Source organism: Polistes dominula, unplaced genomic scaffold, assembly GCF_049000335.1.
Source record: "Polistes dominula isolate Pdom_NZ unplaced genomic scaffold, Pdom_raw_medaka contig_26, whole genome shotgun sequence".
NCBI lineage: Eukaryota > Metazoa > Arthropoda > Insecta > Hymenoptera > Vespidae > Polistes > Polistes dominula.
Window position 1 is genome coordinate 797,726 of NW_028300939.1, and position 23,763 is coordinate 821,488.

At 31.8% G+C, this 23,763-nt stretch overlaps 1 protein-coding gene across 2 annotated transcripts; it reads left to right on the forward strand.

Annotated features, from left to right (window-relative positions):
- Positions 1–302: 302 nt before the first annotated feature.
- Teh1 (tipE homolog 1 phospholipid transfer protein) lies at positions 303–23,247 on the forward strand. Of its 2 annotated transcripts, none has more exons than XM_089171432.1 (4): positions 303–1,215; positions 1,496–3,275; positions 3,474–3,810; positions 17,662–23,247. In XM_089171432.1, the coding sequence occupies exons 2-4, from the start codon at positions 2,531–2,533 to the stop codon at positions 17,747–17,749; spliced, it is 1,170 nt and encodes a 389-aa protein (XP_089027558.1). In that variant the 5' UTR covers positions 303–1,215; positions 1,496–2,530; the 3' UTR covers positions 17,750–23,247. The 2 variants fall into 2 exon arrangements, with proteins under 2 accessions (XP_089027558.1, XP_089027559.1); XM_089171433.1 differs by having other exon boundaries at positions 303–484; positions 891–3,275.
- Positions 23,248–23,763: the final 516 nt, after the last annotated feature.

Here is a 23,763-nt window from a genome sequence, read left to right on the forward strand (position 1 = left end):
TAGATAGAGAGAGAAAGATAGAGATAGAGTAGGAACACAGAGGTATTGAGGAGAGTGGGTTGGTTGGTGGGTGGTTGGTTGGTTCGTTGGTAGAAAGAGTCAGGTGGTGGTGGGAGGAAGAGGGTGGTTGGAAATGGGGGTGGTGGTGGTGGAAAAGGAAGGACTCGCTGAGAGAGCATAAACAAGGAGGATGCACCGTGGTGCCGCGATGAAGTTATGTTACGTAGAGAGAGAGTAGGATAAGGGTGGTTAGTAGGGGGTAGGGCTGGGGGTTGAGGGGTTGGGTTGTAGGGGGTGGTATGGCAGTCGGTCATGCGCGTATTGAACCCCGCCCTGTCGTTTCGCGAGGAAAGCCTGTTTCCCCATCGAGAGGACTTTTGTACAACGTTAGGGGATAGAGGACTACTAGTCGCGCTTTAACTCGCGGTCCGCGAGGCGGATGGTGCCGGGACACGCAAGATAATCATCAGAAACGAAACAAAAAGTGCGGCTCTTATTTTTTTCTTCTTCACCTTTTTTTCCATTCTTCTCGTATAAAGTCAAATTAAATCTTGCCTACATATATGAATCCAGTTTTGCATAATAATTTTCTTTCATTTTTCCTACTCGGATTGATCGGTCATTATCCTTGTTCAACAATATTTTTTGACCAATCCAAAATTTATTGTTGATATATTTTCAATCTCTAGTTGTTGTTAATTTTGATCTCAACTATTTCTTTCTTTCCTTTTTCTCTATCTCTTTGTCGTTCTGTCTTTCTATCTTTGTCTATGTCATTCCTTGTCCATCCATCCCTTTTCTCATGTAAGGGAGAGTAGTATACACGCGTACTGACAAAGCGCGCGACTGAGAAGAGAGAAAACTACTCTCGTGGATATACATCTGTACAGGTGGTTCGTGCAAAAGGATCGATCGTAGGATAACGTCGTTCTAACGCGTGATTCAATATTCTCCTATTCACTTTCTATCTGTCTATGTCTATCTCTCTCTCTCTCTAATATACACAGGATAGACACACGTACTTTGAATCTATCTATCTAACTTTGCCTTCTTTATTTCTGCCTAATCTCTTTCTCTCTCAATGGTCATCTGTTTTGATCTACAATGACAAATTCTTGAGAAGACAACTGATAGAAAAAAAAAGGCGGGACATCTTGGAAAATTTCAACAAACACAACAAGGAAGATTGTATATATACAGGAAAAAATAATCTGTGTAAGTGGAAAGGATAAGATAGATAAAAAATGAAATAAGTAATTCTAGACTGATAGAATCAAATATCAAAAGAGAGAGAGTGAAGAAGAAGAAGAAGAAGAAGAAGAAGAAGAAGAAGAAGGATTTGGTAATCCTGTTACGAAGGCTACAACTACTACTACTTCTTTATATTTGCATGTATAAATAAATAGGAAGAATCATTTTGATAAAAGACATTCCTGACAGATAGTATTATCTACTAGCTAGATATATGATATAAATATATCTTTTTTTTTTAAAGGGAGAGAAGATAGTAATTAATTTAGAACGATATTCATCGTGAATTTGAAGGCAAACGACCAAGTTAGTTGACTCGAGTTTTATATCTCTGGCCCTAAGAGAAAAAAAAGGAAAATACGACGACTCTGACCCTCTTTGTATCATTAATGAAGATTTTCAACGAGAGTTACCGTGGGGGAAGTTTACTCTTTTTTTTTTGCTCCTTCTGAGGCCTATCCTTACGAGAGACAACGATATTTAATCTAAAAAGAAAAAAGAAAAAAAAAAGTCCAAGATATATATGTTTATATAATGGAATTTCGAAGATAGTAATGATCATCAAATCAACGAATTCCTTCTGTTAGTAAATCGAATCTCAGTGAGGTATGAACATTCCGTTAAATTAGTAAGAGGAGGAATCCCAGTGAGGTGCCTAACTCATGCGATCGGCTTAGCAACGATTCACGTATTCGATTCGTAAAGCTCCCGGTGCGGTTGAACGCACACCAACGTGCGCCTGTTGTCGTCGTGGATTTAAAAATATCGAATTCTGTTGTTACCTAGTACGGTTGAGATGAAATCGGATCATTCAAAGAGATAACGATTCCAAGAGAATTAATACTCGTGGTAATAGATCAAACAGATCGATGATCCATTTCACAATGTTTCATAGTTCCTCTCGTTTAAACGAGCATCTTGTAATAGTAATCCTTGAGAGATTATGATCGATAATATCGTTTGTAGAAATTATATTTAAAAGAAAAAGATAATACAAACGAGAGTAAGGAAGGAAGGAAGGAAGGGAGGAAGGGCAGAAGAAGAAGAAGAAGAAGAAGAAGAAGATAAGATCGGTAGTGGTGGTCTGGTAATCGAGGAGGACACTCGATGAGTCCTAGCAGAAAGAATTTAAGAGGAGGGAATCGCGGCATCGAGTCGTGGCGAGTATCAGAAAGTTGTTTGGGGTTGGCCAATAGGACAACGACGAGAAGGGGGTTCGAAGGAACGAGTAGGACGAGGTGGATCAGGTTGGCGCCTCTTTGAGAGCCGCGGGTGGGTGATGCGGGGTAGCAGCTCGGATCTTCTGTTGGAGGCGAGCTGTGGGCACTGTCACTGCCATTGCCAGTGTCAGTGCCAGAACGATTATCATCATCATCATCGTCGTTATCACGGTGGTCAACAGAGTGTTGGCAGTTCGAGCGCAGGTGGGGATCTCGGGGACGGTGGTGGTGGAGGAGGTGGAGGCGGTGGAGGAAGTGGTAACGACCGCCATCATCACCACTATCATCATCATCATCATCATAGTCATCATCATCATAGGCAGGAACGTTACAAGAAAAAAAACGAACCGCGCGAATCCAAAGAAGGAGAATTACGTCGTCGCAAACTGTTGGAGTTAGGATTTGGCGCTGCTAGGCGCCGACCGCCACGGCGCACCTGCCGTCAGCGGCTTAATTTTTACGCGACCTCGGCGTTGGCCTTCGTCGCTACCTCGGGCGGAGCCGCCCTCCTCTTCCTGGTACCGCTTTACGTTGATCCGGCTATCAGTACCCTAGCCGCTGATTTTTCACCAGAACCGGTTATATGTACTACTTCTAGAAGGGAGGAACTTTGGGGTCTTTTCAATTGCACATGGAGTTCTTGTCGGGAGGGTTGTACCAGTGACGTTTATAGGTGTACTCATATATACGTAACGTATTCACCTTGGAACAACGATAGTATGAAAAACGATACGGAAATTAACGGGCCTTCTACGACAATTACCACCACCACCACAACCACGTCTACCGCTGATTCTGTCCCTGGTAAGAACCATCATATTTTAATCCCCTTTTTTTTATATTAAGTAACTCAACAAGTTAGTACTTATCGATGCGCACGCGTAGATAGTTCGTGTGCGCACGTGAGATAAATGAAATTGTTAAATTATGAATACCTGCACGAAATCTTACGTTAAATTCTCGATCTACAGTTTTATTTGTTTGTTTGTTTTTCATTCACAGCACCAACGAATGTCGGCGACATCGAAGCGGTACTACTCGTTAATATCAAAGGCTGCGGTTATCCACCTGTCGTAGATTGCGAGAATTTTACTCGTGACATGGGCTACGAAGGTGCTAAGTTTCCGTGTTATTACAGTCGCGTTAACGGTAGCATCGTGATGGCATCGTATAACAGAGAGGAGCAGGTAGCTACGATCATTCAACTATTCGCAGCACCCTTGGTCGTAACTCTAGCAACTAGTGTAGTCCTTTGCGTCATGCATTGTGACTGCAGGTGTACTCCACCCCCGAGGCATCCAACGCGTGGCATGAGAATGCATCGAGCTAACGATCTCAGGTAATGCTTTTACCAATATCATCATCTCTCCCCCTTCAACCCTTTGCAATCTCGATTATCTGGATACACAAGAGAGAATTGACTCATGATTTATTAGAAAGCATTTGAAATATTATTAAACCATAATTCCTATCTAACATATAAGTTATATCGTTAATCGATATTTTAATCATAATAATAACCCATTCGATTTTTCTATGTATGAACTTTATATAAATTATATTATATATATATTGAATTTTCTACAAAGTTAGAACATTCGTTTGGTCATAATCGACAGTTATGATAAAGCGGTCTAAACTTTTAAAGCTTTTGAAGAAAAATGATAAGAACACACATTGAGTTAACGATCGATCGACAGGTATTTTTCTAAAACTAACAATAAGATTTATCGATTTCAACTTTGTAATATCCAATCGTCAGTTTTACACGAGTTAAACAAACGTGTGTTCGACTTTTTTTATATTTCTTAATAATACGTTTTGTTATAACTTACTTTAACAACTTCTTAACGAAAGAAGAATAACAACGGGGATGTGCTGTTGAACTAAAAATTGAGAATAGGTCAAACGTTGAAATGTCATGGTCGATTAATTCACTGTGGCATTTTCATTCTGATGAGTTAGGCGAATATATTGCCGAGTTTGTTATTTTTTCTTTCAACTCGTTTGTCATTCGTAGTTGGCGAATGGGTGGGCTATTAAACCACGATTTTTGGGTAGAAAACCGGATAAAATGAGGGGAGATTGAGGTTGTAGAAAGTGGTGAGGTGAGAAAAGTAGAAGAAAGAAAAAGGGTTGAGATAAAATGCAAGGTGAATGCAAATGGCCTAAGTAAAGTGAGAGAACTACTTGTTCTCTCGTTCATATATCAACAAACTTAGTAGATAAAAAATTGTGAAGAAAGAATTCTATCTTTTTTTCTTTTTCTTTTTTTCTCATTAAAGTGGATTTCTCGATAAATCATTCCCGAGCTACTAAAACACGAGTTCTTATTTTTCTTTTCTGATTGAAATCGTAGTCGATTCTTTTTTTTCAACTTTGTTGTGAAAACTATGAATTGTTAAGGATAGATAAAGAACTTAAAACCTTAATTGCTACGTGTTGTGTAACCGCACGATGTTTACAAGTAAAGAGAGAGATAGAAGGATCACCAAGCATAGGTAAACAACATAGTTGCATGCATGCATGTATCTATGTATGTATGCATGCATGCATGCATGCATGCATGCTTAGATTAGGTCGAGGTAAAATGAATGCTTCAATTGTACTATGAAGCTTTTCATGTAATAGGGTTAACCATTTGTGACAGGGGATAGATCACAATACGTAAAGGGTTGATTTTAATTGTTCCTATACTCGAAGAAAACCAGACAATTACATTATACTATTTGATTAGAAATAATTCGAACTTAGGTAAACTCCTGTTAGTCGAGATAAGATAAGATACTTTGAAATTGGACGAGAAATTCGCGGGCAGAAATATTTCAACCTAAAGTATATAACGTTTATCTTATATTCCTCGTATATGATTCAACCCCCCCCCACACCCCTTTCGTAGAATTCCACGAGGATAAGGTAGGAAACCGATAAATTACGTTTTACCCAAAATTCTCCGGTTATCCTCTTCCTAAACCGCGATCGATAGAAGGGATGTTAAGAGAATAAGAAAAAAAAAAGATAAAATAAAAGAAAGAAGATGAAAAAGCAGATAATTATCAAATTTCATTAGAATGATTATTTGTATTTGTATCGAATATAAAATCAACTCAATGTTAAGTTAAAGTTATTCTACTTTGTTAAATTAACGATTTGAATCGAGTTAGAAATCTTAGTATTCGTTTGCTTGTAACGTTTTCACATTTGAGAAACGTATCAGCAGATCCGCCATTTGCTTCGCGAACCTAGCAGGGTTATCTGGGCTTGCCATTAGGCACGAGTGTAGTTTAATTACTTTTGACGTACGTCCCGTTCCGTGCATTGTACGTGGGTAAAAGCTAAATCCCAGTTGTGGTATTTATTCTATATTATCGCGGTTATGTTCGTTTATTCGTGCCAATTTGTTCGTAACAAGGAAACAACGTATTTAACAATAATTTGTTTTGCGGGTTAACGCGAATTTTTGTTGTAATTTTATACACAGAACGTACGTGAGTTACTTAAAAATAACGATGACGATGAACAACGTGAGCTTGTAATGAAGACTTTGACTATGACTTATTTTCTACGTGTTCGAGTTACTCCTAATTTATCATCCCTTTCTTCCAAAAAATTCGGTATTACTGTAATTCATATTCTGTAGTTTGTTATGTTCTTCTTCTTCTTCTTCTTGGTAATGGTGGTGTTGTTGTTGTTGTTTATCTTACTCGAAAACGTTTCCAGCGATATTGCCATGTGCAGTGAAAAGTTTCCTGTCGATCGGTTAGGGGAATTTCTACTACGACGTAAACGAGTTGAGATGGACGAATTGTGAGAGAATGAGAATAAGAGAGAGAGAGAGAGAGAGAGAGAGAGAGAGAGAGAAGGGAAAGAGAAAATCGGAATGCAGGTCATGGCTTCGTATTTTGAAATATCCATCGTACATTAGACGTCGTCCTACCGGTCACCCATAAATCTCGAGGATAATGGAAAAAAATCTAGTTAAGATCTTCTCTTACAAATGAAAGAAAGAGCACAAGGTTAAATGCATTTGGTAGAGAAAGAAAGAAAGAAAGAAAGAAAGCAAGCAAAAAAAAAAAAAAGAACAAATGTGATAAATAAAAGAAGAAAGATTCGTACGTGGGATGGATGATACAATTTAATAATTAATCAGATAGGGGAATAAAATTTCTTTTGCTAACGATTGCGAAATTAACAAAATGAGCTACCACTCGTTCATATCAAGTGGGATTTCAATTGATCAAATTTTAATACGATTTGCGTTATTACTAACTCGTGCTCAATTTATATGGAATTTTACGGATTTCAAATTGGTTATAATTCGATAAATCATTGATCTCTATTTTAACGATTCTTTGATTAGTATGATTCTAACAACCGGTGTTATTGATCGTGAGAAAGAAAATATAATTTGAAAATGATTTAAAATTGATGTGAAACAATTTCCTGGAGAATCGTTTTAAAATTCTATTATTATACTTTTTTTTTATGAAGATCAGTATGATTTTTAAATCCTACGAATAGTAACATCTGTTACCTACCTATAACTTTGGCTCGTAACACTTCAAACTTTTCGAGATAAATTTTTCCTAGAATCGTATATTTCCTTCAAACGATATATCATATATTTTTTTTTCAATATTTCGACGAACAATTTTCTTTTATATTTTTGGTTCTTTTTCTTTTGTTAAACTATAAAAAAAGATCTAAGTAAAAATGAAATATATCGATATAATATTTTCACCAAAGTACGATAATACATTTTATAATAATTTATAAAAATGTATTATCTTTTTCATTGGTTAAAATAAATTCATTGATATAAATAAATTATATTTATTTGTCGCTTCTGTACATTTTGTTATCGTTTAATAATTATTAATTAAATTGAAATAATCAATAATCAAAATTTCATGGTGAAAAATTTATTAATGGCTTTAGTTGTCATGAGATATTTAATGACTGTAATCAATATATTATTAATCTCATTTATATATGTATAATATATACATTCTCTCTTATTCTTTCATTCTCTGAATATTCACATACCATTAAGTCTAATTAATTTGCTCGATACATTTGTCCATCATGGAATATCCAAATAGAAAAGAAAAAAAAAAAAAAAAGAAAAAGAATGAAAAATAATATTACGTGAACCCCAGTCGTGTGTTAAAATTCCATACATACAATTAATAAAAGCACTTTATGGTTTATTATGGAAAAATTGTGTACGATATTGAAGTACGACAAATATAATTTAATCGATTGAATTTCTAAGAATTTTTATGGGACTAAATAAGGGTAAGGGTAAGGGTAAGGGAAAGGGTAGGAAGATCGAAAGAATAATTTTAAAGGAAAATGAATTACATTGCATACATCTTGGTTACGTAAAAGTGTTCTTCCATTACGTAAATCAAATACAACAACAAAGTGGTAGTACTAAAGCATGTATAGTTTCGATAGATCGATCGATATATTGTATGAATATAAAGAGAGAGAGAGAGAGAGAGAGAGAGAGAGAGAGAAGAAAAAAAGAAAAATGTTTTTAATACGAAGATACTTAGAGGTCATCTATCGAAACGAGTCAATAATTCTTTTGATGGTAAAAGATAATATTATATATCGAATCGTGATAGTAGAAATCGAAATGCATTGGTGCGATAAATCACGTGGGAATATAATCGGAAGACATGAAAGAGGGAAAAGGAAGGAAATGATTTGTCCGAAATGGGTGTCAATTCGTAACTATTTTTGAAGTGAAAGGACTTAGCTTATATTCTCAAGTATTACAAGAAAACCTAAACTCACGAAAACGTGTCACTTAGAATAATTTTATTGATCTGCAAAATTTTAATCGTTTGAATAATAAAAAAATATGAAAATATGAAATAATATAGAAATAGAATGAATTGAGTAAAAAATTTGTAATAGTATTAATTTATTTTAAACATGATCTAAACTTTAATCATTTTATATTCTAAATTATACTTAACACGGAATATCAAATTTAGCGATATAGATTAAAGTAAAGATAAAATATTATATTAGTTAACATTGAAAGTTAAGTTTTGATTTTGAAACTTTTATTATACAAAATTATTCTAATTTATAATTCACATTTGCATATAAAAACAAATTAAATCAACTTTTATTATGGATGTCTAAAGAATAAAATTTATCGATTCGTCGTTTTCTTATTTGCCTATAGATTAGATATACCTCAAGCAGTCATTTTGTCTAGTCTGATAAAAATAGATTCACTGTAAACTATCGTATAATAAATTGTCAATATTATACTTACGTACGTTAGAAAAGGGTTTCATTCCTACAGGCGTTAATATTTTTAATAATAAATGATAAATTTAAATGTGTAAATTATAAAAATAGTAATAAAAATGTAACTTTAATTATGTAATTAATATTTTTAATACTTTTCTTCGTTTCATCGCGTTTGTTTGATTTATTTATCCGCTACTTGTCGCTTTTTCGTCTTATCCGTTTTGAAATCATCCACACTCATCCTAAAGAAGTTTCTTTCACTTCGAAAAAAAAAAAAAGAAAGATCAGTAGACGATAAAAAATAAAAATAAAAAGGAGAGGAAGAAAAAAAGGGTCGAGTGAATAGGCGAAAAACGAGTTTCCAAGTTTCTTCAAGGGATTTTCTTCTTTGTCGGCTAACATCTGCACCATCACCACTAGCAGTAAGACGAAACGTGCGAGAAGGTTTGCCCTTCGAGGTGCTAAGGGTAGTACAGTCTTGCCGTGGGCGTTGAGAATGTACTTTTGCCTTAACCCACCCACCCAGCCAGCCACCCAGCCAGCCACCCAGCCAGGCAGCCAGCCAGTACTTTGTATTTCAACGCCCTTAGGCGTTTCTACCAACCGCGAACACTTCGTTTTTATTCTTCAGCTACTTTTCACTTACACAAGAAAAGACGATGATGATGATGATGATGATGATGATGATGATGATGATGGGGTCGAGAGGATTTGCTCTAATTCGACCACCACAAACCTACACCTACACACTCCTCTAACAAATTCTTTTTTTTTTATGTTCTATTCTTCTACTACTTCTACTTATTTTCTATTCTTCTTTATTCACTCATGTTTTATAAAACACCTTCCTCCTCAACACCACCCTTAACATTACTCATTCATTTCTGGTGTATTTATCATTTTTTTTTTGTATATTTCTTTTTTCGAACTGAAGACGACAACACAGTGAATAAGATTTCAAATTGTTTCTATTGAATTTCAAAGTATGCGTTTATACAAAAACACTTTGTTTATTGGGTTGAAATAACTTTAGGATTTGTAAAAATAATTTTAAAAGAATGAAAAGAGATGTGAACAAAAAGAAACTAAAGCTTTGATTAGTGATCGTTTTATTATACTATTAATTATATATTTTTATAGTATATTATTATTATTATTATTATTATTATTAACCTTTTAAATCGTCACTTTTGGGTTAAAGATTATCTGTAAAATTGAAGCTCACATCGAGGTTCATTAAAATCCTCTTGATAGGCCGGATATCCTAGATTGTTCTCGTTCGATGAATCTGCTATCTCATTTGTGGAAGCTGTAGGAAGGATATGACGACATCGGAAACTACACTACTACTACTACTACTACTATCTACTACTATTAACTACTATTCAGTATCGTCTTCGTACAAAATCTCGTTCACGTTTCGATAGATTTCTCGATCGATCATTTCAAATCTCACTTCTTTAATTAATAAATCATCAATAACGTGTTTATACCATTATTATCATCTTGATAAAGATAATCTTTTTCATATTTATTTCTCTTTTATTCGGAAAATAAATTATTTAAGATAATTTTAAATTTTTATTTACAATTAGTTTCATTCGTGTTTGATTTATTATTCTTGTATTCGTGTATATATGTATATATTTTGTTCATATAAATATCTATCAATCAATCAATCGTAGAAATGATAAATCTTGAAAAAAAAAACAAAAAAAAACTTTATCAAAGCAAGATCAGTGACAAATAACGAGCGGAAAGCGTGCTTATACTGAATGTGTCTAAATGTCGGTTTCTCATTAGTCTAGGGAAGTTTACTAGCTAGGGTATAGGGCCATAGGTCTCGCGTGCGTGATAAATTTTAACAGCAAAGTGACTGACATATACGACGACATCCACCCCCACATATATATGCACACACACCTGGAATATAGAACGTTTCTATGTGACTAATTATTTTATCGTTTATATATCTCTATGTTTGTTGTATATATGTACATATATGTTTCTCTGTATTTATCTATATATCTATATATATATATGTTCGTTCAACAGATGAGTGAGTAGTTTTGACAAAACGATATGACCACTGTTGATCTATCGATGTTCCTTTGAAAATTAATGGAACCAGGTACCAATCGTTTTATTTTTATTTTTTTTTTTTTTTATATTTTAATGAATATTTCTGTAATACAAAAGTTTGGTTTTTTTTCTTCTTTTCTTTTTATTTTTTTTTTGTTCTTAAAGTTAAAGAAATATAAATATGTGTTATTTTACGATGGTAAAAAATTATTCGAAAAAGTTTTTAATCGCGTTCTTATAGTCAAAGATATATTATACTTCGATGTATTATACTGTTCGGTCAAGAACAAAGTTCTTGTCTTTTTCCCCACCGGAAATAGAGTCACGTAGTTCTATTGACGCAAATTTTTTTCTCTCTCTCTCTCTCTCTCTCTTCGCAATGATATATATTATTCATACTAAGTTCTTACCTATCGTTACTGTTAGTCGTCATAGTCATCGTCATAGTCTCCTAGTCGTCATATTTTCCTTTCTTTAATCTCTTAGATTGTTCTCCAACAAAATTCAAATTTTATTTTATTCAACTAGTTTTTTTTTTTTTGTATACACGCACTTTATGATTTCATTTAACTTTAAGAAAGTTTTTTTCTTTATTATTTTTTTATAAAAATGTAAGAAATCATAGTTTTTCTTTTCAAATGAAAACACTTCTTGTTACTTATAAATTATTAAATAATAATAATAATAATTATTATTATTATTCGTTATGCGTTTAATATTTGTTGACGTGACGTAAGAAAAGTAATATCAAGTTTGTAATTTTAATTGATAATATATATAATACGTGTATATACTACGAAACGTATGCAATTGATTAGTTAATAATAATAGTCAATGAAAATAATTAGATTTGTTAAAGAGTTTAATATTGAAATAATGATAAATTATTCGATAAATTAGCAATATGTGTATGTGTGATGTGTATTACTCATCCGGATTGCGTTTGATAATAATCAAATGAGAGTAATAACTCAATAATAATCTCATTAATAATCTCAATATTTTGATTAGAATAAATTTATTTGAAATAGGATTTCAGAAATGGACACAAATAATAATCAGAAAATGAAGAAGTAAAAAAAAAAAAAACAAAAAATAAAATTAATATCATTGATGAAACTAAATGCGTTTTAGATGTGATCAACGAACACGCCTGCCTCTCACTAGGACCTTATTTATTTTTCCACCAAAGTTTTTTGGACGAGTTCCAATACTCGATTGGCTCCTCCTTTTAAATTTCCAACTTTTTTTTTCCCCTATTTTTTTTCCTATTTTTTTTTTTTGCTTCGTTAACGAGCCAAGATCGAAAGTAAAGTACTCCTCTCTCTCCTCTTTCTCGTAGCAAAATGTAATAATAATTTAACAAACTTTTCTTCAACTTTTCTTCTTCTTTTACTTCTTTTACTTCTTCTACTTTTTCTTTTTTTTTTCGTTGTATAGGTACGCTAATACTATGAAAAAAAAAAGAATAAAAAAAGAAAAAAGGTAACATAGAAGAAAAGAAGATTGAAGTAATGAGTTAGGCAAGATATATATGTGCCCCATAATTATGAAAATGGTTTAAAGGAATATATATCCTCATGTTTTGAGATATTTTAAAGGATTACATTTCAATACAAAATGAATTGTAAATAATATTGAAATAACAATAATTATCTAACGATTCATTTTTGACAATTAGATTGAATAATAACGTGGATGTGAAATAATCATAGTAGAGTAGACAAACCATAGGCGATTGTGTAAGTGGAAATGTCTCTGCATGAATATAGCAGTAAAAAACGAAAGGTTGATGTTGTCTCTCTTTCTAACTCATGGGTTATACAAAAGACTCGCAAGTTAGAGAGAGACAACAGATCAACCTCCCATGTTTTATCTCTTTTTATTTCGCCGACAGGTTTTATTGCTGGCTTGTCTGCTTTATGTGTAGTATATCTCTATGAAAATAAATGATTAATTTTTGATTAGATAGTAGTAGTAGGTTTTTAATAATAAGTCTACGTAATAGATGGTCATTTGATATATTTTAATAGATAAAACAAAAAGAAAAAAGATCAAACAGTTATTGAAATCGAATATAATACGTTAAATCAAACGAATGAACGAATGAATTCGACCTGTCGTCGTTCGGTTAATGGAAATCGATAAGCGGCGGCTTCGCACCTGTTCGCTGACCGGGTCACGACCTTCGCAATCTGTACCTTACTATAACGTTTACTGCATATGCATAAAGTGGACTACCGCAAAAAGCTACCATAATTGCATAATATGTTTTCTCGTTATGATCGTAAAACGAATTCGTCCTAGCAACAACATTGGATCCTTTGGGGATTGGATTTAAAACTTCACCACGTTGTGGATTTATTTTCCTACCCCGTTAGAATGTCCTTTTTCTATTCTTTTCTTTTTTTTTTTTTAATAACAATAAAAGCTTCATCTGAATGGTTTGGTTTGAACAAAATGTAAATAATTGTTAGATTCTTCTAGTTGCTACGTTAAAGAAATAAAAAAGAAAAAAAGGTATTCGTGTAAAAATGTGGTACAGAAAATAATAATAATAATAATAATAATAATAATAATAATAAGGACGTAAGGGGGACGTACGTGCAAGAGGGGATGTACTTAAAAAAAAAGTGGATGTAATTTTGTGGCAGTCCGGTGTGGATTAAACTCTCACGGAGTAAAACTTAACGGTCCCGACCTTAAAAGCGCCATTTGTCGAATCGTTCTCGAATTGCCATTTGTACGAAGCGGATAAATTTGTCCCACGAGAAAACTACATATATCTATATGAAATGTACATATAGGATAAACTAGGTAAAATGAAATATACTAGGTTATTATTCCATCTAAATTGAATAACTTTATTCTAGATAATATTAATTGTTAACGTTCGAGAGGTTTTCAAATGGTAATAAAAAATGGACAAATTTTATTTAAAAATAAAATAGCCAAAGGGACGATGAATAATTTCAAATAAATAATAATAATCTAAATTGATATGAATAAATAAAGAAATAATAATTTTCCAATAAAGTCATTTTCAAAATGTATTTTTTATCCTAACGAAAGAAATGTTGAGAGAAGATGAACAACAAATTGGGATGATTACTAAGTTAGACGTTTGTTCATATATTTGTTGGAAATAATAGAAGCATAAAATTTCATTTAATGAACGAAGAGACTGCCAAGTGATCGGCCGCAACGCCAATAATTATCGGAAGCTAATTATTAGAGAAAAGGTAGAACGTGACGTTTACTCGACGTTATTACGTGGACGTTAATAGGACGAGGAAGAATTCTGATTGAAAAGTGTTCAATCGTTATGATAAACTAAACTTTTTTTCAATCTTTTTTTCTTATACATTTTTTTTTTTTAAATATTCAATTAACGTTGAACTCTACATATTTATATATAATGGATACACACGTTGCTGTGGTTTTGTTACAAAATATTAATTTAATATAATTCTAAACTATTTATTATAAGAAGTAAATTATAACAACACATAAAATAATAATACAAAATCCTTAAAAAAAAAATTATTCTATATACTAAGTTGAACAAAATCACACGAACAAAAAATAAACAAAATTTCAATTAAAATCTGTTCAGTAGTTTCAAATCTTTTTTGGAAACCAACAATGTGACACTAAATTTTTATACGTGTGTTATGAAATATGTGCTTGTGAGATACATATGTGGTTTATGAGATATCAACGTAGTAACGAAAGAAAAGAAAAAAAAAAATTAATTAAACGTCTACTTGTAAAAAAAAGAAAAAATAGAAAAAAATTACACGTGCAGTGAATTTCGATTTCCAAGCTCTCGTAGAACATTTTAGAACGCCATGAAACTGTTCCCTACCCTAGGAAGGGATATAGGTCAGGGATTCGCGAGATTCGACGAGGAAGGCACAGCTTTGTTGTCCTAGCCCTAGTAGTTAACCCAAATTTTATGTTATCCAGATTTCTTTTTGTTTCTTTCTCTCTTGTTCCTATTTTTTTTTCTATTTTTTATTCTATTTTTCTTTTTTTTTAAACGTTTGATATTATGCAACATTGTTTGGTCCGTTTCCAAATAGTATTCAAAAATAATAATAATAATAATGATTGAAAAATTATTCAGAAGAAGTAGAAGAAGAAGAAGAATGAAAGAAACATTTTGAAATTTCTCGTTGGATTTTAAAAATTAATTTGAACATTTTTTTTTTTTAATTAAGATTAAAAATTAATGAAATCTCTTAACCATCGGTCACGATTTCGATTTGAAGTTATGGATTTTAACGCGGTATTAAAAATCACGATCCACTACCACAATAACCATCACTACTACCATCACCATTGTCTCTTGGACAACTGGAATTCATTTGCATAAAATTCTCGACCTTCTGCTCCTAAACGGCCGCGTGTGTTGGTAGTTGAATGTTCCGGAATAAATTTACAAAGCTATATGAGATTATGCAAAATACTTTTACTCGTCTTTATGTCTGTCAACGGTTTAAAAAAGGGAAGAAGAATATGAACAAGAAATAGATGAACGAATGGATGAAAGAAATAATAATGACACGTGGAAAGATTCCAGGGTATTTTTTAAATTTATGCGAATCGTTAGCTGTCATCAATTTTATTAAACAATATTTCAACTCTACTTGTCGTAGTTAAAAAAAAAACAAAAATAAAAAAAAATAAAATAAAAAAAACCATTTTAAATAAATTCAAATGTAATTATTAATTTTATTTATTTAGTTATTTTTTAATCGTTAGCACATCGAGATTTGATTTGTTTCACAATAAAAAAAAATAAAATTAAATTAATTGCAGAGAATATTAAAAGAGAAAGAGATAAAAAGAAAAACTCGTAGATTTGATGGATGTAATTGAATTTTCAGATAGGTGTTCTTAAAATGCGTGCAACACGCGATATTACGAGTTGGTAAAAATCATTGTTCGAGTATTATTGAATCATAAGACATAGTGGACGTTATCCACCTGATAAAATCGGCTTATATGGTATAGTCTAATGTACTATAGTTATACGTTCTTACACACTTCTCTTGAATATATAATGTGGGTCAGGGTTACGCGTGACTATCTAGAATAATTTTTTCTTTTTTCTGTTTTTTCTTTTTTCTAATATCTATATATCTATCTTTCTTCTTTTCTCATCTAGGAGCACAGATTACAATCATCTATCTTTCTCAGATTCTTTTTTAGTTCGCATATTCTCTTTTTCTTTTCTTCGTTGTCGTCGTCGTCGTCGTCGTCGTCGTTGTGGGTTTCTTTCGATTTTCCTCTTTAATTTCCCACTCGGCCTATGTAGACTTTTACGACCCCTGCGGCAACCATTGTAAAATCTCACAGGCCGAAGTAGACTTTTTCACAAAGAGTTAAAAAGAGAAAAAGTGATAGACAAAATCAGTGTATGTGTGTTATTGAACGCGTTATCACGATGAAACTGTTCAGATATGAATATGCAATATTCTTAAGGTTCCAGTTGCATAGTCAGAGTGAGTGGAGAATATGTGTGTGTGAGAATAGGAAAGAGAGATAGTTCTAAAAAGATATAACAGACACTTCTAGTTTGTTCAGTTTTGTCGAAGGAAAGTACACACCAGTACGTTTGCCTATCCACTGCAAGTAACCTCTGACAATAGAAGAAGAACAACCCCTTTTGTGAACGAAGTTTGGCCATCATCTATTCTTTCGTTCACCTAGCTGCTAATAAGTAAAAGGGGCTTCTCTAGCGCACTATACGAAATTCAGGTTAAAAACATTTCTCTATTTTATCCTATTGAGATTTTCGTTACAATAGAGTGAGAATTCATTTAAAAAGGAACGTATAATGATATTGAAATTTTTTATTGGAATCGATCGATGGTTAATAAAAGAAGAATGATCTTTGATTGAATCATTTCACTCGTGTGAGTTAGGTTGAATAGATGAGGGGGTGGGGTGGGTCTAGGATGGTTGGGGTAATATTAATTTTCATTGAAATTTTCAATTGAACGTATTAACCAGAATTATTGTGTTCGTTCGATCGTTCGATTTTATCGAATAGGTTTACGAAACGTACGATAATGAATATATATATATTCTATATATCAGTATAGTCGTAAGTATGTCGGTCAGGTTGAATATGTGACATTCGTGATGTGTCGGTAGCTCTTCCGTAGTACATTACTTATGCATTACGTTGCTGCATTGACCGACAATTACGTACACGTTCCATATTTCCTAACTACGTCCGTTTCTAGCACGTTCATTGGGCCATATCGGTTATTGAAATTTTCTAGTTAAACATTTTGGGAGAAAAAGCACGTTTGAACAAAAAATTAAATTTACTAAACCTAATTGAAAAGTTTCTTGTTTTCTTCCTAGCTTGTGTTTTTTATACTTCATCAATATTACCTTTACAGGATTAATATTATTTACAATTTAAAGTTCATTTGATTATTTTAGAATTTAGAATTCGTATTAATAATAAGTAAATCGTAGTATTCGTAATAAGATTTATATTTTTATCCAAAATATTACACGAAACAAACAATATCCTGCATACATACATATACAAATATAGAATACAATAATACACGCGTATAAATTCGTCGAAGGATGATAACAGATAACAGATGTCCGTGAAAGAAAACACATCGACGTAAACAGCAAAGAGAATAATATTCTAGTTTGTTATATAGGTCAGGTCAAATAGATAAAAAAAAAAAGAAGAAAATACCCCGCCCCCTCTCCCCTGCCCTCAAAACAAAAAAAAGTCTAGTTATCTGTCGTTTTATTTTCAAATCTTGACTATCAATTCTTCTTTCTGTTGCAGCGACCACTCTATCAGCAACCGCGTGGATAGGCGAGGTTATCCGATGCACTGTGAATGTGAATGCGGTGAAGTAACCAGACCCTTATGACGACGCGAGGAAACGGCTGAGAGTGGTTTGATCACTTCTCAGTCGGATTTTTAGGATTTATAATCGATATATATATATATAAATCTTCCTTCCATAATATCCTCCCAATTAAAATTAATTTATTTTCATTTTTAATTTCATTTTTTTCTTTTGTTTCTTATGTTAGTAACAGTTTTAACATACGAAAGTGTATATATCAACATGCACATACACAAACATATATATATATATATATATATATATATATATATATATATATATATACACGCAGAATTATGCACACATTTTAGAAAACGTTAAAATATTTTTGAAAATCGAACTACGATTGAAAAAGTTTCGTCATATTTGTTATATCATTATGTCGTATAAAACCCATGATCAAGAAATAATTACCATGATACCTATTCGAAGGGTACCACTATAGGGTTGGTTACTTGATGATAAAATTATTCCAATCTCGTATATGATAATAACTATGCCTATTTGCTATTACTGTTGCTGCTGCTACTGCTGCTGCTGCATCACGTGTAAGAAGACATCACAAGGAAACTCACCCTGAATAATATTTGCTTCGTTATCACAAATTTTGCGTCAAGTTTAACAAAAAAGAAAATAATAATTATTATGAAGGTGATATAAGGGATGAAATTTAATGTGCAGTTTAATTTAACATTGTATCTTTGTTTTTTCTTTTTTCTTTTGCCTTCGATAGATTCGAAAATAAATGGGGAAAGTTAATAAACAAAAAAGAACAAAAGAATAAAAGGCAAAGTGTTCCAAAAAGTAGTACGAGCAGCCAGACTTTCAATAGGTGCTCATAAAATCTAGTTCGAGCATTCCTGAGACCATTTTCTATAAAAGATTCAAGCCGATAGATAGATAAAAAGGGTAGATAGATTTAGTTTAGATAGATAGATAGATAGATAGATAGGTAGATAGACAAAGGTTGAGAGATGATAATAATATCGTGGAAAATGTATTATAAAAAAAAAAACAAGAAAAAGAAGATTAAAGCCGATCGCGACTATGACGATGAAAGAACAACGATCAAAAATCTAAAAAGAAAAGAAGGGTGAGAATAAAAAAGTAATCAAAACCTCTTAAATAATTTATCACTAGGTTCTTAGTGATATGGTTCGATCTGATTCGTTTTGAGACACACACACAGAGAGAGAGAGAGAGAGAGAGAGAGAGAGAGAGAGAAAAAAATCATGAAAGAAAAAAAAAAAGAAAATGAACAAGGGATACATGTCCTACAGTTAAAAAGATCGAAGTTTTTGGCGAGGTTACAAGAATCGAACGTGGTGTATCGCGTATTTTGTTAACCTGGCATTTGCCAAGAAGCAAACAACCAACCAACCAACCAACAAACCAACCAACCAATCATTTTTCAGCATGACGATGAAGAATTTTGTTCGAGCGGCTGGCCGACTCGGCAAAAAAAGATTATACAACCCTTTCTATCTTACATATATATATGTAATATATTCTTATATAATATATATATATATATTCTTTCTATAGATTATACTCAACTTCCCCCATCACGTTTACCTGCCGAAAACCCCGTTCGACCTTTTCTCAGGATTATTTTCATTTGCATATTACTAAAGCATATACTTTATAAGTGGAACGTGCGTGTGTATGTGTGTGGAAAGTTGCCAAGAGGTTTTAGGTCTCACGAATTTTAGGGGATGACTATGATGATGGACTTAAAGATCCGGATTTGAAAGAAAGATTGGGGGGATATGAAAAATGACGACGATATAATAGAATATACCACTTTTATATCGATCCTAGGATATTTCCTCTCTTGTACATTTTTTTTTTTTTTTATATCCCTAGTCGTGCTTCCAACACATGTCTCAAGAATAGTATATGATAGTATCGATAGATTTTGAGAATATGAAAAGAACCAAAGGGGTAACATCTTGTATGTGTTTCAATCAAATTATGGACGATGGTTCTTGACATTTTTGTGTGTGTGTATGTGATATAAGAATATGTGTAGGTATTTTAGTGAAGAAAGTATAAGTATATTTTTTTGTTTTTTTTTGTTTGCATTAAATTCATAAATTGATTGAATTGTTTAAAGAACGTTTTACTCGAAAGAAACAAATACAGGTTAATGATCATTACGTTTAAAAATGAAATAATAATAATTATGAATGTAATTGTAATAATTGTTAAAATTATTTAAAATCTCTTGGCAAATTTAATTATCATTTAAAATTAATGGAAAGTGATCTTGTTATTTTTTAACAAACAATTGTCAACGAGTTAAACGTTTTTTTTTTTTTTTAAATAAAATAATAATAAAAAACATTTGATATTAATTTAAACGAACATAAATTCCATGTTTAATTATTATCTAGAAAAAAAAAATAGAAATAGAAATATTGCAAAATTATTTAATATTTTTCTTCGAACAAAACTAAAGAGAGAGAAAGAGAGATAGAAAAAAAAATATAAACATTTATTTTATTTTATTTAAATAGAACAAACTGTTCGTATTGATTTATTTCCATACGATGAAAAAAAAAAAAGAAATACTTACACGAACGATCACTTTTTTTTTTACACGTGACAAGTATTACACGAATGATTATTATGAAAATTTAGTAATCACGCTCGTTCCACGAATGATGTATGCAAGCGGAAGTAATGTGAGCTTAACGTAGGTGTTACGGTAATCGCGTAAAGCTCGACATCCTAAAGTCCCGGTTTACGTGCGAAATTACGAAACACGAGACATATATCTATATATATTTGCAAGTAGAAGAACGTGAATATTATAAACACATATGTGTATTAATATTTACACATATGTTAGAATACGTATATGTGTGTGTAATATCAAACGAATTACCTACAAGCACGCGATAATATATTAAAAGCAAGTTTCTGAACAAGCTTATGAAAGAAAGGGATTAGGATGTTTTTTATTTTATTCAATTCTAATATTAACGATGACGTTATAATCTTATATTATTATATAAGTCTATTTAATTATAATAAACATAGCCTAAATAGTCGAAATTTTCAACAACAACAAAATGGAAAAGTAAACGAATGGGGGAAAGTTATTCTAGGGGAAAAAAATAACTTAGTGACAATAGGATTTAATAATCAAAATTATGTATAATTTAATCTAACGATGAATACGATATAGTTTTCATCCCTATTTTTTTATTTCAGATACACACACACACACATATATATAATATACTTTATTTGATTTTTTACAGTATCATGAATTGAATCATGAAAGGGGGGTAGAAATCAAACGTGAACTGAATATCAGGGTAAATAATTTTTAATCAGACCATAGATAATATAATCAGACAATCTTCGTTTCACGTGTTAGAAGAATAATCGTCATTATCTCTGTGTGTATATGCATAGATAAATCATTTTTATAAACAACAATAACGAGAATAAAATTTGACTAAAGTGTGTGTACTCTCTCGCAGACGACGATGCAATAATTTGTTTAATTTGTTTAAAGAATTAATAATAAACCGTGGGGGAAAATTGCAAGTTGTTTTTCGTTTACTTTCTTCTTAACTTTTCGTACTTTTTACTTCTTATTATCAACCACATCTATACACAACCACTACCACCACAACTTACCCCTTTTCATCTTTTACATTTTTTTCTTTACTTTTTACATTTCTATTCAGTTTCTTCTTTTTATCTTTTATTTGTTTCTTCGTTGATTCTTTTCTCTCTCTCTCTCTCTCTTTCTCTCTCTTTCGGTATGCTTAACAATAATAATTGGTTGCAAAAAAAAAAAAAACAGAAAAAAATAGGAAAAAAGAACGCGTGTACTTCGCGTGTTTCTTTTCGCTTATCCGAGTAAACACACAGCCACCCTCCACCCTCTCCCATGTATTTCTAAACCACTGAAATTTGTTCCAACATGCAAACCCGTGGGAGCATTTATGAACAAACTATGCGCATTGTTGCAACGAAGATTGAAATTTCGTTTCTTTATTTCCTTTTGTCTATTTTATTATTTTTCTTTTCTCTCTCTCTATCTCTCTCTCTCTCTATCTCTTTTCTTCTTCTTATTATTTCTTAGGGGTGTTTTTTTTTATTTCTTTTCATTTCGTTAATATTCTTTTTCTTCTTCTTTATCTTCTTCTTCTTCTTTTTTATTATCCAAACATAATAAAACGTGCAGAAACGTTTTAATGCAAAAGTTAATTTGACTCTCTGAGACTATTTTCTTTTCTTCTTCTTAAGTTTTTAAACTTTACGATTACAACGAGTCGTTAATTTTTGCATGTTTCTACAATATGAAAATTGCAATTGACAAAATAATTTGGCTAATATATTATTGGGTTGTCTGGAATGTTCGTGCTGGTTTCAGTAGGCGACGTACAGTTTTGTTGTTGAAAAATCTGAGTAATTTTGGAAGAACGAAATTCTTTTAATTACCCATAAAGATGAGAGAATTGATTGTGAAACATAATGACACATATAATTTAATAAAAAAAAAAAAAATAAAAAAAAAAAAACACTTTCAATATGTTGCGTTTCAATTTTCTGTCAAGAATCAGCACGAATTTTTTTTTTTTTTCTGGTACAATCCAATAAAAAAGGGGATGAACGAAAATCAACGTCTCGTGTGAAGACAAATATTAAACAGAATGAACAAATAAAAAAAATAAAAAGGAAAAACAGTAAAATATATTATATAAAAAGAAAAATATTGATTTACGATAACACACGTGCTCGTCTCGTTTATGGTTTGCGTGTCATTCTTTTAACGATCGATACTTGAAGAAAATTTCTACGTTGATCCTTTCACAAGATATATATGTATATGTATATGTATATGTATATGTAACTTCACTTGAAAATTCTTAGCGAGTATTCGAGATAATATAACATTTTCATGAGATAAATCCTAAAAAGATTTTCTTCTAAATCGTGTCTCTTCTATCTTTCCTTTTTTCTCCCCCTCTCTCTCTCTCTCTCCCTCTTTATTTCTCTCTTTATTTCTTTTTTCTTTCTCTCTCTCTTTCAACTATTTTCTACCTGTTCTACTAGCAACGTTTAAACTCGTGAAAGGATCGATAAAGTATACTAAGTTAGATATATAATACTAAGTTGATCGAATAGTAGGAGGGGGGGGGGAAAGGTGACTAGTAATTTCCAAGAGGGTTGGTAGGGAAAAGGGATAGGCGTAGAACAAAAAAAAAAGACAAGTTAACATTGTTATCGGAGAAAATATTATAGAAAAACGGGTTAATAATAATAAAAAAAAAAAAAAAAAAAAAAAAAACAGAAAAAAAAACATATTGTGTAGAAATAAGAGATTTCGTGGAATCGATGAAAATATTCAACACGATTCGTGGAATGGGGGGGTTGAGGGGGTAAAAACAAGCCCTCTGGTGTTATCGCGATGATGTTTGTACTATCGTACAATTTTTCATTCCTTTCTTTCCAAGCGAGAAATAAAAAAAAACACACACACACACATATATATATAAATAAAGGGATGATAAAGAAAGAGAGAAAGAGAAAGAGAAAACGAGGATGAGGGTGAGGGTGTTAGGAAAAGAAAATGAAAGTGATGAGAATTGTTAGGGAATATCGAAGAAACGATTTATATGTTCGATTATATCGATTCATCTTACGCTCGAGGCTAAATAAGATAAAGAAGGTTAGGGGTTTGGGGTTTGGAGGGTAAATTTCGAAGATAGAAAAGATATTTGATCAAATCGAACAACTGGAAGTAAAATGAATATTTGAAAAGAATAAAAAAAAAATAAAAAATTAAAAAGTAAATAAAAGAAATAATCCCCCAAAAAAAGTTGTAAAAAAGAAAATAATGAAAATAATACTTAGGAACGAAAGATTTAGAACAAATTTGGACGTACGAGAAAAAAAATACAAGGGGATGAGAGTTGGTGGTTTAAAATTTAATTAAACGAGACAAAGAAAAAAAAATAAACTAATGATTAGCTTTAAAAGTAAAAGAAAATAAAAATAGGAGGCGCGTT